At 43.7% G+C, this 15961-nt stretch overlaps 1 protein-coding gene across 4 annotated transcripts in view; it reads left to right on the top strand.

The window, feature by feature from the left end:
* CRIM1 (cysteine rich transmembrane BMP regulator 1) overlaps nucleotides 1-15961 on the top strand; it is a 192630-nt gene that overhangs the window by 84267 nt on the left and 92402 nt on the right. For 3 of the 4 annotated variants that reach the window (XM_045979815.1, XM_045979814.1, XM_045979816.1), the window contains exons 3-4: nucleotides 4452-4694; nucleotides 5721-5841. The exons of the other annotated variant lie outside the window; for it this stretch is intronic. In XM_045979815.1, the coding sequence (XP_045835771.1) occupies nucleotides 4452-4694; nucleotides 5721-5841 (364 nt within the window). The remainder of the gene's footprint in view (nucleotides 1-4451; nucleotides 4695-5720; nucleotides 5842-15961) is intronic. 4 annotated transcript variants of the gene reach the window in all.

The following is a 15961-nucleotide window of genomic DNA, read 5'->3' on the forward strand; positions in this document are numbered from 1 at the left end:
CCTCTTAAAGGAAGATAATTAATATGATGAAAGAAGCTATTTTCTCTCAGTGACCCCTGTTACAAGTGATACTTTCACTTTAATCTTTCTATATCTAGGGCAGTTTTTGTTCTTTTTTTTTTTAAGTTGCCAGTTGCAAAGTGTTGCCAAGGCAACCAGGCTGAAAATCTTGTTAATTAACTTAACTATTATATATAGATTTGTTAGGCACTATAGGGAAAGAGTCAGGAGAGGCTTCTTTTCAAATGGATGATATTTAAAATTCAGAGGTAATATCAGAAAAACCTTCTGAATGAGGGGAAATACATGTGTGACTGTGGTGTTCTCCTTATTTTGTTCATGGAAGAGAGATGGAATAGAGGCATAGATGAATAAATGAAATCTATAGGATGAATTAATTTAGAAATGGGACTGAGAAAAGAAGTATCAGAAAGACACTTCCTGATGCTATGGTAACCATAGTTGGGTGTAAGCCACAGGTGAAAACGGATGGGGGAGGGTGCTGGAGGGTAGGGGTTTTGGATAATCCATCAAGATTTGAATAGAGGGTTGAAAGAAGAGAAAAGCCAAGAATGTTAACAACTACAAAAATAAAAAGAAAGATACAAATCTTAGAAATCTAGATTCTTCGAAAGCATCATTTTACAACTTGCCAAGTCAGTATAATAGGCTTGAATCTTATGCCTGCTAGTCATGGAGTTAAGAACACAACCTTAAAAATTTAAAGCAAAATCTGTTAGAAATACAAGAAGTTATTGGTTCATAGTGAATGATTTTAATAGATCCTTCTTGCAAATTAAATAAAGGGGAGATGTAAGTGATCTCAATGTCATAATTAAGCTTGATTGAATAGATTTGCAGGTTTACATCCAATAAACAGAGAATACATGTTCTTTTCAAATACCCACATATTTTAAAGTTGACCTTAGACCACATGTGTACACGCTTGTGCCAAAACACACACATACACACAAACACAAGCTTAAGAAATTAACAGAAGTAGAAAATTGTATGGCCTACATTCTCTGCAACAAGGCAATAAAACTATAAAAATTAAAATCAGAGGAAAGCCAGAAATACTTATGCAGAACTTTAATAGCATTCTTCTATAAAGTCTTTAGTTAAGGAGGGAATCAGAGTCAAATTACAGATTATTTAGAAATGAGTTACATTGGGAGTAATGCATATCAAAAAAATCAGAATATAAACAAAGCAAAATTTGGCCTAAAGTATTAAAATCACAATTTAAATTATTTGCATTTCTAAGAAAATAGAGGCAGTAGAAGAGAACAAAGCAGTAGAGAAAAGTCTGGAAGATGAAGAAGGAAGAGATTCAAAAACTAACAGAACGAATGAGCACATAAACTACAAAAAAAAAATGGTCATACAACCTGAAATGAATTTGAACATCTATAAATTAGGTCTAGATAAATTAGACACTTAGCAATATCAGTACAGATGATCTAAAAGAGTAGAATGCCTAAAATCTAATAAATCTGTCCCTTCTTCCTTCAAAAAAAAAATACTGAGTTCTCATAGTTTCACAATTGAGTTGTATGAAAACATCAAAAAATGGTTAATTTTTATGTTATTTAGACTGTTTTATAGCAGAATAAAGTAGAATGATAAACAGCTCTTTGAACAATTTAGTGTAACTTGGGAACTAAGCCTGGATGTGGGCAGCACACACATGTGCACGTGCACACTTGTGTGTGTGTGTGCACACTTGCGTGTGCGTGCGCACGTGCACACACATGCACCAAAGAGCTATAGGTGACTATTAGTCAAGCTTATAAATTTAAAAATCTTAATGTTATGAAGTCAAATTCAGCTGGATCTTTAGAAAGAGGCTTTAAGAAAGCAAGGATAACTTTAAATTTGCTAATTGATTATATAATAAATTAAAGGGAAAACCGGTACAATCATCTTGAGAAAAGTTGAAAAGCACTTCATAAGACCTAACCCTCATTTTTAACATTCTTAAATCCCTTCAAACAGTGGTTCAGACTATGTCTATATACTTTACCCCATTTGTATTACAAAGGTGCTTCTTAAGAAGTAAATAAATCTCTCAAAACACATCAGTAGGTGAAAATATTGAGACCATGAAATGTAAAGAGCAGAGTAACCGGGAAGATGTAATATGGTAGGTTATGAGGAAAGCATGTTCTATGAAGCATGTGTTTTAAAAGTCTGATTATACATACCAGATACTTTGCACGATAAGAATATAATAGAATGTGATACGGAATAAGTTAATTGCAGCATATTAACAAGAATAGGAATTAAGTGCTATTTGCGGTTACATTTACGGAGCTCTTATTATGAGACCATGTGTTTGGGTTTGCCAGATAAGCCATCCCCTGAATGTACTTCACAGACTCCATCTCCATCAGTCCCCAGTTAAGATTCACTTTCTGCTCCTCAGCTCTTTGATTTGTTCTGTCCACACGGATGGATATCCAAGAGTGGGATTCCTCTTGTGTTCTCTTTGGAAGGCAGTTGCTTGGGGTTACCTTAGGAAAATGGGCTTGGGGCGCCTGGGTGGCTCAGTGGGTTAAGCCGCTGCCTTCGGCTCAGGTCATGATCTCAGGGTCCTGGGATCGAGTCCCACATCGGGCTCTCTGCTCGGCAGGGAGCCTGCTTCCTCCTCTCTCTCTGCCTGCCTCTCTGCCTGCTTGTGATCTCTCTCTGTCAAATAAATAAATATTTAAAAAAAAAAAAAAAAAAGAAATAGGGAAAATGGGCTCTATGCATTCTCCGTATATCCTACTGCAGCCACACTGGCCTCCTTTCTCCTCTTGGGACACACAGGGGTGCATTAGCTGTGCATTCTGCTGGGACGCTCTTTTCCCAGACAGCCCCATGGCCTACCCTCTCCATCATTCAAGTCTTTGTTCAAACATTGCCTTCTCAGTGATGCCTGTTCTGACCAAATTGCAACTGTCCCCCCATTTCCATGCACTCAGATTCCCCCTTGCTCCATTCCATTTTTTTCCCCATGGCACTGACACCCTCTGCTATGACACAGTTTGTTCATTTATGATGTTCGTTCTTTACTGGGTATTTCTCTCCACTCTGCTATGAATTATACCAGAGCAGGAATCCATGCTTTTTCTCTTCATGGTGCCTCCCATGGTGCTAGAACAGCAGGTACTTAATAATTATTTTTTAATGAATTTACTAGAACTGTGAGTGTGAAGGCTTTCCTACCGTGTACTTTGATTAGCCAGGAAGTAGACGAGGTAGACGGTCAGTGGAATGAATAATACAGCATTCGAGGTAGGAGTGACCTGAGGAAGACTTGGTTTGAAATAGGTCTACCTTTGTAATAGGAGGAGCCGAGTGAACTGGAAGTGAGGAGGCCTGGATTCTTGTTTTCCTTTTACCACTGACCACAGGCAAATCACTTGAACTCTTGCACTCCAGTTTCTGTGTCTACAAAACAGACCACAGTTTCTTGTTTAGAAGACTAAGACTAGGTGATCTGGATCTGACTTTGCTTTTGTGATTCTGTATGGGTTTCACTGGAGGAAACACAGAGCTAATGATAACATACCTCAATACCACATGGCATCATTTTCACCCAATGTTTTCTGAACTTCCCTCATCTGCCCCAGAGATCATGAGACCATGATGATGTGTGCTTTCAGTTCGTTTCAGCCTTTTTCTCAGGGACATGATGTTGGTATAGGTTTCTTAAAAACTTAAACCGAGAGACTCCACTATGGACTGGGGCTCCAGAAGCTAGGGCTTTGCTCGATCTATTTTTCTTATCTTTTAAAATGGCAGTGCAGCCGTGGTCAGTACAGAATACCGAAGAAAGGAGAGAGGGGCGTTTGAGGGCTCGCTGCTAGAGACAGACAAGGCCAGGTGGCGTTCGGGGAAATTGCAGCTCATTCTCCATCTTGCTGAGCTTCCACATCATAGAATCCTATGATCTGAATAAGTTCATCTCTTTAAAATTCAGGGCTCAGAGATGGAGTTCTTTCATGTTGATTGTCACGTACCTTGTCCCCAGTCCCTGAAGTAGCCAGGATTTTTTCCTGGGTCTGTTTCAGGGTTTTAAACATACACTGTTTTCAAAGAGCAGCCCTTGAAACTCCTTTTAAATTCAAAGATCTTCAGGTGAGTCAGTGCTGGAGTCCAGTTCCCCGATTCTGCACATCACGCAGGCACCTGCCTGAGCCACTCTTGATGTGGCCCGAGCGCTGGACGAGGAGTGTTCAGCACTGGTGAGTGCAAAGGTGGAGGTCACTGCAGCCTCACACCTCCGTGTCGTGCGTGAATCTCAGGGGAGATCTTCGTGGCCGGCTACGCTGGTTTCCACCAAAGTTCTTTCTCTCCCCTTCTCTTCACTCCATGAATAGATCCTCAGGACTGCGTTCTCATGAAGTCAGTGCCCCACGCTGCCCCCCGGGCATGTGCTAAATTCTTTCTCTCCCATTTAGAAGAGAAGCCAGATTGCTCCAAGGCCCGCTGTGAAGTCCAGTTCTCTCCACGGTGTCCTGAAGATTCTGTTCTGATCGAGGGCTATGCTCCCCCTGGGGAGTGCTGCCCCTTACCCAGCCGCTGCGTGTGTGACCCCGCGGGCTGCCTGCGCAAAGTCTGCCAGCCGGGATACCTGAACATTCTAGTGTCCAAAGCCTCAGGGAAGCCGGGACAGTGTTGTGACCTCTATGAGTGCAAACCAGGTACGCGCGGGCATCGCCTCCGCAGCCTCGCGGCTTCGCGTCACAGGGTCGCAGCCCCCTCTGCCGCTGCCGGCCTCCCGGGGAAGATGGGCACACCTGCCACTTCGGGTCCTGGCAGCCTGACGTCTGGCCTTCCAGTCAGAGAGCCAGAGTGATCGTCCAGTACACGTGGCCTGCACATAGGGACCGTCTTTGTTTCTTCTTTCTCTTTTCCTTCTAAGTGTGCTTGACGGGGAAAGCGGGCTTAACATTTTTGGTCCTCCAGCTCCGTGCTTCATTCCCCCAGAGCAGATCAGAGCCCTAACTTGTAGATGTATCGGTCACCTTATTACACTTAAAGACAATCATCGTTTGTAAACAGCGGGTTATGTTTGGCTAAGTAAAGGCATCAGAAAGCCAGATGTGTCGTCCTGAGCTTCTCGGCCACAGTCTTTCCCCTGCCAGCTCCCCCTGCCCTCCACTGACTTGATAGCCTGTGCCGACTTCTTAGACCATTTCCTCACCTTCTTTGCAACACTTGGTTTGTTGTCCTGTCCCAGCTATCTCTCGCTTTATATTATTTCTAACATCCTTGTTCTTGTGGCATTTCTAATATGGTCTGTGAACAGGGCTAGGTGATAGTGATTTTCCTCTTTGCAAGTTTCAAACCGTTGGTCAGAGTGGTTTTTTCCCTAACTGCTAGATAAATCCCTCAAGCCAAACAGTCCCTTGTCTGTCTCTTACTGTGCTCCACGAGAAGCGCCTCTGGCTGGCTGGCTCTCTCCAGCCACGTAACAGCCACTGGTGTCACTCTCCCCCTCTGTCTCATCCTCACTCTTAGACGTCTGGTACCCTGCCTTCCTGGCACTGATCCGGGACATTCTGCAATTCTCTACTCTTGCCTGAAATTAAAATGGCATTGCTAGGAGAGGGTTCTGGGACGCAGGGAACCTGCAGCCTTTCTTTGCAAAGGGTCAGTGTTTCGTGTTGGGACTAAAAATGCAAGTAAATGTAACAGTAAATGGTGCCTCTGTTTGCCCCTCTCAGTTTTCAGCGTGGACTGCAGCACTGTGGAGTGCCCCTCCGTTCAGCAGGCCGTGTGCCCTCTGGACAGCTACGAGACTCAAGTCCGACTCACAGCGGACGGTTGCTGCACCCTGCCAACAAGGTTGGTTTGTCATCGGTTTCTCAGCTTCTCTCCTCAGTCTCGTATGTCAGCACAGTTCCAGGCATGCGGTTTGTTTCCCCTTGGTAGCAGGGAAACAAACCTAAAATTCTCCTGTTTCTGGAGAGAAATTGGAACTGTTAGTATGACTTGGTGTTTACATGTATTGTTCCTTGGATCAGAGCGAGCTGTCATGAGGTTATGTTACTAAGCTTTCCAGATTTTGCATTATTGGGGTGCCTGCGGCACTTCTGCGGGCTTGGAACGACACAGGCAAACACGTCCCCCAGCAGCATGCAGTCAGGGAGGCACTGAGGTGTGGGTCCCAGCAGGCACGGCGTTTGACCCTCCGCAGTGACTCTGACAGGTGTTTCACCATTGTGTCCAGTGGAATGAAACACTGCCTGCCCCACGGAACTGCTCCCCACGGGTCCTTAACGTTTGCAATCACACATCTACCCACACCTGTTACTGGCTGAGGCAAAAAAGGAGGCTGAATTCTTTTGATGCCTTCTAGGAATGAACACAGCTCTCTTTGGCTTGATGGGGGGGAAAGTTGCTGTCATTTTAGTCATAGTAGCAGGACATCGTGCACTTAGCCCAGCAGGACCAGGCTCACTCCAGAGCATGAGGTCTCCAGGTCTTGTCCTTGACAGTCTTCAGAGCACCACCGTGGAGCTGGCCCTTTGTGCTTGGCTTTGGGAAAGCTGTGCTTGGAAACATGGAGTTTATTTTCCGTTTCTCCTGCTGAGATGCCCTCCCCTCTTCCCTGCCGCGACCTCTCCTCCATCTTTCCCAGGCCACTAAGACATCGTTTTTGACTAAGTGCATTTCTTTCTACTCTGCTCTACATTTAATTTCCACGGTTGGAAGGGTGCCTTCTTTTGCTCCCTTTCTAACGTCTGTCCCCGTCCCAGTCCAGTGGCAGGCACTTCCATCGTGTGTGTTGCAGGAGTAGTTGCGATTTTACAAACGGCCTGTCAAGATAGGAATATGTATGGTCTGTAGGGAAGTGCCAGTTATGGAGTAGACATCCGGAGTGTGTTCTGATCATTACTCTTCTTCTCTTCAGATACATGAGTTTTCCCCTACCCTTTCTCCTGTCAGAAGCTCTAGAGTCTCTCAGATGGGTTTTACACCACTTGTCCTATCCTTTATACTGTATCATAAAGTAGATACAAAGATTTTCGTGAAGGTAACCTACCAAATGGCGCAGCCCCTTCTCGTGACGTTCCAGTGTGGTAACGTATCTGAAGATGCTTGGAAAGGGTGAAGCACTGTGCAGACATAGGGAATCCCCAGGCAGTAATGGAGGACCAGGGAGTGCTACTAACAGGAACAGATGTCCCTTCAAGGTCTTCATGAAAAGGAAGGTGGCACATTACACTACAGAACCTAATTAATCAAAACTAAGCCAGTTGTTAATTAACAAGTCCTTTAGTGAGGAAAAGGGACAATTCTCAAGTCATTGTTATAAATGCTAACATAGCACCATCTGCCTGTCAGAGGCACAGTAGGTGATTTTTCTGTCCCTCTAGGGGGTCCACGTGGGTAAAAGCTCCTGGAAGACATGTTTAATCTCAGTTTAAGGGTAAATTTTCCTCACAACTAATGATGTACAGTGATGAATTGGGCTGCTTCCTGAGCTCCCCAGAGCTGGAGAGATTTCTTTCTGCCTGGATGGCCACCTGCCAGGAATGCTTAGAAGAAAAGAAATGTTACATTGGAAAGGGCGTTCGGCTTCGATGTCTTCCGTTTTATCTCCAAGCTTCTGTGAGTCTTGTAAACATAAACCTTAGGATGGTTGTTATTGTGTTGACATAATTTTGACTTTGGCATTCAGGGCTGAAGAGTGGTCAGTCAGCTAACCATGCCTCTGAAGAAGAAATTGAAAACAGAGAAGGAAGTCATTCAAAATCCCACTGTAAATTATTTGCAGGGAAGGGATAAGTTCTCATGGCCTTTAGTTTCTTGTATTTTAGTCAGTGACCCAGGCGCCCTCCCTGCCCCTTCTCCACATCCTCCTGTGTTCCCACCTGGATGAGACCCCTCTTTGCGCTCACTGAGGTTCACGCTCACTGCAGGCTCATGCTCACGCAGGCTGACGCTCACACAGGCTCACGTTCGTTCACGCTCACGCAGGCTTACGCAGGCCCACGTTCATTTACGCTCACGCAGGCTGACGCTCCTGCAGGCTCACGTTCGTTCACGCTCACGCTCGTTCACGCTCCCTCAGGCTGACGTTCGTTCACACTCACGCAGGCTTATGCAGGCTCACGTACATTCACGCTCTCGCAGGCTCACACACAGGCTCACGCAGGCTGACCGTCACGCAGGCTCGCTCTTCATTCACGTTCATGCAGGTTCGCACTCATTCACGCTCACACAGGCTCACGCTTACACAGGCTCATGCTCAAGCAGACTCAACGCTCGCCCACGCAGGCTCACGTTCGTTCACAGTCCGCATGCTCACGCAGGCTCACGCTCACCCATGCAGGCTCACACTTAAGGAGGCTCACATTTGTTTACACTCACGCAGGCTCACACACAGGCTCACGCTCGTTCACAGTCATGCAGGCTCACACTCATTCACGCTCAAGCAGGCTCATGCTCACGCAGGCTCGGTTGACTTTCCTGAGTGCCTTCCCTTCCTACAACTCCTGCTCCCCTTTCAGGACCACATTTCCTCCTCTTTGAAGTGTTTTTCGTCTTCAGCCCTGAGGGTGACTTAGGTTCCCTCCTGTGTTGCTTATAAACAAATTCCCATGTATCTCTTTAAGCACTTTCTATAACAAACTGAAATCATTGCTTTTTCTTTTACTTTTTTTTTTGGTCAGTATTTCCTACTCTGTGATTTTTCAAGGGAAGGGAATATTTTATAGTCTCTAGTACCTAGAATAAGCATTGCTGTAATGTGTCAACCTACATTTGTTGATGAATGAATGAATGAAAGAGAGAGAGAGAGAGAGAGAGAGCAGGACCACCCTAAGCCATGTTGATTTACTTATTGAAGAAGGAAAAAAATGAATATTTTTAGTCTCCTGTTATCGTCCTACTGTTGGGTGGTAATACTACTCCTTGTCTCACTTTGAAGCCTTGTGCTTTTCCCCCAGTACCCAGCTTTATGGCCCACTTCTCAGTACTACAGAAACTCTCCATTCCAAGCACCAAGGTCACCTCTCAAAGCCTTTATCTCTCCCATCCACCTTTTCTAATATTGTTCACTCTGCAGGACTCCAATTAAATTCCACTTTATCCAGAAGGTCTTCATGCTTCACCCAACACCCATCCTACTCCCTAGGAACTCCTAACATATTCTTTTCTGTGTTGCCAATTAATCACATCTTTCCTTGCTTTGGTATTTAACTGTTACATACATAGTCTTGTCTTACCAACTAAAGGACATTTCTAGAGGTCAGGAATTGTGTCTTCCTTCTTTTCCTCTGTACTTGCATTAATACTGAATGAATCGGTAAATGCAGAATATGCTCAGACTACAGCTAAACCTAGTTTAGCATATTAAGTGGGTTTCCCACTTACTAAGGAAGATGACGGGTCATACTTTGGCAGGAGAATAAAACCCCAAACAATCCATGTGAAAATGGAAATAAAAACAAGAGCGCCCAATATGGAATAATCACAGTATTTTAAGAGGAAAAAAACTACATAACTTTATCTTTTGTGTGATTTACGTCTTTAGGAGCATGGTGTTTAGGTAGAAAGAGTATTTTAGAATACATAAAATTCTGTTACAAATGTTTGATATTTGCCAGGATGTTTATAAAGAGCATTATTAAGAACTTACAGCCATTTCAGATCAGAACCGATGATGTGGAGGATTCAGGGGGACAGCCCTTGGCAGTAAGGGTAAAGGTAAAATATCAGTAGAGCTATATCTTAACCCGTTTTTTGGTAAGAATTTATTGGACTTCCAGAGACGAGGAAAGGGTCTTGTGGAGTTTCTGTTCCTCACTTTAAAGAACAAATTTCCTCTCTTTCATTCCCAGTGAGACCGTTTTACCCATTCAGGCCCCTAAATGCCCTATTTCTGTGTGAGTCCTTGCACGGTTTGTGAATTTTCTTTTGAGTTGTCTGTTTTCAGACAGCTGTTATTCGCTCATTCGTCAAGCGTAAATTGAGCTCGTCCAAGTGAAAGCTACTACCCTCTAGATAGATGTTCTTACCGTGCATGGACATCTCTTTCCTCTTCTACTCCTGGTGAACCCTGGCTTTCCCACCTTACTTCTGCCCTCTCTACAGAGAGCTCGTTCCTTCTTTGCTGGCTGCAGCTCTGCTTTTCCTTCATGGCCCAGCCTTTATTTCCCCCTCTTCCGCTGTCTTTTCCTGAACTTCATCCCATTTTGACGTCATTCTTACATGTGATATAATTATCTCCTAACCATTTTTAATTCTTTCCTCACCTAGATTTTAGATTCCCAAGCACGCTGCCAATTCTTTTTACCCTTCTCTCTTTTCTTGGCCCTGGAATAGGATGTGAGTTCATCACACCTTTCAGGAGACACTAAAAAGGAATGAAAGTTGGTGGCTGGGGACCTAAACACTGTATGATGGCAGAAAGGAAAACCAGGACTGTCCGAGGGGCTCACAACACCTGTGGTCTTTGGAAGGCTCTGTGTGCATCTGCGCGTGCACACACCTCCAAGCAAAAGGAAACTTATAACTGAGCAAGTTATGTCAGATACATCCATCCAAATGGTGTCTTTTCAGGGAAGGACGAAATATTTAAGTAACGTGAAAATAGCGGTAAGGAGGACCGCTTAACTGTGCAATGTGCCCTGCTATTTACAGAGCTTTTGCACTCTCGTTCTTATTTTATCATCATTCTGATTCCACAAGGAATTTACAGATATGAAAACAGAGGCTGAGAGAACAAGTGACTTACGTGAAATCGTAAGTGTTCTTTGGCACAAGAATCAGAGCAGGGGTCCGAGTCTTCAACCCAGTTTCTCTGATCCAAAGCCTTGTCCTCTCCACTGCAGGTTTTTTTGTTTTTGGTTTTTGATTTGTTTTTGAAAAGTGTTTTGCTGTTGTTCTTAAGCCCAGGAAATAGATCAGTGATTATGAATTTATATTTTCACCAACATATGTATTTATTTCAGCATCATACATATTAACACCATATGCATAAATGTCAGTTATTCATTGTTGCGTATCAAACCACCCCCTAAAGTAGTAGCTTGAAAGGACAGATGTTTGTTATTTCTTGTGGCTCTGTGTGTGAGCTGGGTGGTTCTTCCATCGACCACTGGCAGGTTGTCTGGGGCTGGATGGTCAAAGGTGGCATCACTCCCATGACTGGGAACTCAGCTGGGATAGCTGGAAGGGCCTGTCACCCCCGTGGGGTCTTTCATCCTAGGCTTCTCCCGTGATGGCAGAAGCGAGAGAAGAAGTTAGCAAGGCCTTCCCAGACGGGACTTGGAAGTCACACAGCCTCCCTTCCATCATGTTCCATTGGTCCAGGCAAGTTATAGGGTGACCCCTGAGTCGAAGAGTTGGCAGTAGATGCCACCTCTTGATGGGAGAAGCTGCAATGAATTTGTGACCATTTTTAACCCACTGTAACATATATTTGACCAAATAGGTTCCTTTAGATTTCATTCTCTGATTCTAGAAATTTGTGGAGTGCTTCCTGCAGCTGTGGGATTCTTTTCCAAAGACTAACGTCCTTCCGAGCCTGGGGTTTGTCCCCTCAAGTATAATTCAGGTAACCCGTAGCTAAGCTGCTTTTCTGTCCACAGCAACTTTGCTGCTGCTCTCTGGGCCTGCCAGCGGGAGCAGGCAGTTCAGCTGGGAGTAGACATGATGGAGGACCTCCTCAGCACCATTCCAGCTTGGCCGTCATGTAGCGGATCATTATTTTAAGTTGTGACTACCTGGTTAAACTTGGTTTAACGGGGAATGTCGTTTTTAGATGCCGTAAGATGTGCCTGGTGAAACCAGGTCAGTCTTAAAAACAAACACCAAACGCTCAGAGATGTTGTGTAGAAATTCTCCTCTATAATGGTTGGTTATGTAATGGTTGCCTGAAACAGACCCACCACACATAGCCGGAGGATAGATCAGCCTCAGCTGGAGGTCTGTGCCGCCCGTGTTCCCCTGTACCGACCTCCACGCAGTTGGGCTGTTTCTCAAGGAGGATGTCTCCTAGATCACAGGTTTGTTTTCCTCTACATTCCTCCCTCTTTGCTATATCCAGGGTCATGTGCCCGGTTTTATAGAAGCTTCCCATTGCCTCTCTAATTTTTCATGTCTTTGTAGATATAGGCTGATAGGGCAGACATTAACTAGTTAAAAATCTAGACCATAATACCTCTACCTTATTTCCTCTCTCTGTAAGTCAGATGAGTTTTTCAATCCTAATGCCTTTTGACTTGGTATTTAACGACTTCCATATTTTTATTAAGATGAATGAATGTAATATATTACCGACAGCCACCCCCTTTGAAATTTGTTTTAATGAGATTTTCCCCTAACTTTTAGTTCTGAAACCATTCTGTGATCAGTTTCTGTCTGTAAACATGCATTCCTTAAAAGTTATTGAGAAAAATCCAATCTGGTTACTTTGAGATGGAAATCAACGAAGTCATTGTTTACAGTGTTCAGACTTAAAATAGGGTTTTTCCTGGGTTGTACACAGTGCAGCCAGCCAGGTTCCCAAGCTCCCTCCTGGCTCAGCCTCTTTCTGACTAACAGGTCTGATTCTCTTCCAGAACCTATATCTGGAACATTTATATCTCTTGCTTTCTGAGACACTACCCTGAAAAACCGGTTTTATTTTTAAGATTTAGAAGCATTTTTAACTTTTTTTTTTCTTATCCAAAATCATGTAAAAGTTTTAGATTATCTCTTAGCTAAAATTTTGATTAATATGTGACTTTGGTCTTTACCGAGAAGTTTACTAGAATATCCTGAGCACATCACATTCCTGGTGCACCTGCCCTGGCGATGCAGACAGATCCGAGCCCTAGCTCTCCTCCTTGGGTGGCAGGTTGTATGGCTCTCCCGTTTCACAGATGGAGCTTGGTGAGTGGCAGGGCACAAGCCACCAGTCTCGCTGTCCCCTGTGTCCCTGTGCTCACTCCCCACCCACCTGTGCTTGGCCCCACCACTTAGGAAACCTAACATGCCATGGGCTGCTTACTTCCCTTTGTTACGGTAGTCGTAACCCATGTACGTAAGTGCATGTGTGCATGGGAGTAAACTGTCCAACAGTGAAGGGCTATTCCTCCACACATCACGTGGTGACACACAGAGAGGGCACACACCCAGAGGTTGCATGCTGGAATCCAGGCCCACTTCTGCATGAATTTGGACAAGGCTCTCATGTCATCTGGTCTGTTTTCTTCTCAGAGACAGATAAAGGGGAAGAGGGATTTGATGATCTCAGAAGTAACTTCTACCTTTAACTTTGACTTTCCCAAGCCCTTGAGAGGGGAAAGAACCCAAGCTACTGGTGCTAGGAAACTCCTGGGTGAGGAAGAAGGAACATTTTAGAAAATTCCAGGACTCACAAGGTAATGAGAGAGATACATGGTTTCATAGTAATAAGAATGGAAGAAAGTCTAAACAAAATCATAAAACAATTGTTTACTTTTTTTCTTCGTTTTCTTTAAAAAAAAAAAAAACCTTAGGAAAGGTAAAATGAAATAAACTTGTAAGACTAGTGATTTAAATCAGGGTCATCAGTCTGGTTGAAACGTGAAAGCCGGGTGATAGCCCAGTAAAGTAGATGGCTAAGGGAATATTGCTAGTTACTCCCCCCCCCCCTTTTTTTTCTTTTATATCTGTAAATAAATAGTCCCTTATATAGCAGGACTGGAGAATATCTGGTCAAAGGCTGAATCCGCAAGAGAAGGGTTACTCTCTTCAGTTGCTTTCTAGTAGAAGGTGGACGCCTCTGCCTATCAGCCTGCCTTGCCGGGTGGGCTGGGGGAAGATGTGATGTGTCGTGTCCTTCTGGCCCTGCACGCTCTCGGGCATGATCTACAGCCTGCCCGTGCCCGCTTACTGGCCTCCGGATCATGTTTGTACTTGTTTCTCCCCAGCTGTTGCTACTTGACTTTCCCTGAGGTTTTTATCATTATCTCTTCTCCCTGTCAGTGTTTATTCAGCTCCTCCATATTCTTACTGCATTTTTCTGTGTTTTACTCTAACTTGTGTACACACACACACACACACATCCAGCACTCTTTGGGTGGAAGTGTGTTAGATGCTCTACTCCTGACTTTATGAATGGACCGTTTCTTTCTGCGACTCTTAAAATAAAAAAAAGATCTACTGAATTAAGTTCCCCTTTTCTTTGTTTGATCCTCAGTTTTATTTCTCTAAGGCGTTGACCTTAGAAGACAATTTCCCACTCATACTCTGTCATATCATAACAGCTTGAAACACTGCAGTTCCAGGAAGGGAAATAAGATAAAAGGAAGGATGCCGACCCCATTGTATCTGAGGATACATCAGATTCACAGCCCATGACCAGAACAAAAGTCATAAATTTCTTTTACTTTCACTGTAACATCTAGATGTTTGTATTCAGCTGCTTCGGGTTGAGAATCTAGGACACTTCGTTCCCATTCCTCAATCTTGGTTTCTCTGTGCTCTCACGGAAAATCTGTCTTGTTGGTGCTACATTGTATTTTGATAATAGACTCTTAGTGAGATTACCACTGCACTGTTTCTTATGAAGAGACGTAGGTCTTTAGAGAAGGAGCTTTCTTTTCTGAAGTTCCAGAATTCATAGTCTGATATCGACGCTACCCGATGAAGCTATCAGAATGGAGTCTTTGGCAGGTTTTCTCTTCCCTTTGGAAGCACTTGAGTTAAATAAAAATTAATTTAACCACAAAGCTGCAGTGAGTAAAAACAAGGTGCAGCTTTGAAAATGTCAGATGTCTAAGACTCATTGAGGGCCTCATGGAAGGCTGAAAACACTGGGCTTAGTGTGGTGTGGGGCATGTGATGAATAAGGTGAGGCTTAGGCTTGAAGGAATTCAACACCGTACAGACACCGGCTCTGCCAGTTCCAAAAAAGTTCTAGACTTTTGGAAGGTAATAAGGAGGGAACACACAGAGAGTGATCTGCTTTCAAGAAAAGAATCGAGTAACAGACTGGCTTTCTACCAAATAATGGAACTGAATTTAAGAAAAAGCCGTAATTTCTGTAAACTCAGAAGTCAAGGACTTCAAAAAGCACACGTACAGAAAAGCTGATTATAATTTTTCATCTCTCTCCCTCTTTGCCTGTAGTTTTTAATCTTGGGATCATACAGTTCCCGTGTCACTGGAAACACAGTGGATTTTCTTCCTCCTCTGTCCACTTCTGAGTAGTAGTTTTGGAGTGACTGTAGTAGGAGTCCTTTAGCTTCCTGTTTGCTAATGTACTTACACGTGGGTGGTTGAACTTTCCAGAGCTCCTCAGCGCTCTATCTTCAAAGCCTCAGTCTGTCATTCTGCTGTTCCAAGCCTCGAGGATGGTGTTGGGAGGTGGGAGTGGTAGGTGGGAGGATCATACAAAGGGCAGGAATACAGAGAGCGAGACTCTCAACACAGGACACATCAGCCCAACCAGAAAAACTTCCTGAGGGTGGCTTGGAACTGATAGGTCCTGCTCAGAGCTCAGGGAGCACTCTAGCCTAGCTCTTCTCTGAGACAGTGTTAAGTTCTTTAGGTCATCAAATGATATTTATTATAGATGCATATGCTTTTAACATTGTGCTAGGTAATTAAGTTGCTTGTATCATGCCTGTCCAAGCCGGCCCGTGGAAATTGTCCTTGAATAGGCATTTTCAAAAGGACTTCATCAAATTAAGAGCCTTATAATTAATTATCATATCCATCTGTTCCCAAGACATTGTCTCAAAATAACATTTTTTTCGGGTAAGATTAGTCTGTTAGGACAGATTTCTCTAATTCAGTTCACTTTTTGGACGTTCTCTTGAATTTGGATAATTTATCCAGCTGCTTTTTGGGAATATATAAAATGAAATTATACAATATGTAAAATATGCATTAGCATAGCACAGATCTAAAACATTCCTGACTCTTGACATGCTATCATGGTAGCATTCCCTCTGTTTTTAAACATATCCAGAAAAAAATTTGG

This window comes from Meles meles, chromosome 15 (genome assembly GCF_922984935.1).
Source record: "Meles meles chromosome 15, mMelMel3.1 paternal haplotype, whole genome shotgun sequence".
NCBI classification, from domain to species: domain Eukaryota; kingdom Metazoa; phylum Chordata; class Mammalia; order Carnivora; family Mustelidae; genus Meles; species Meles meles.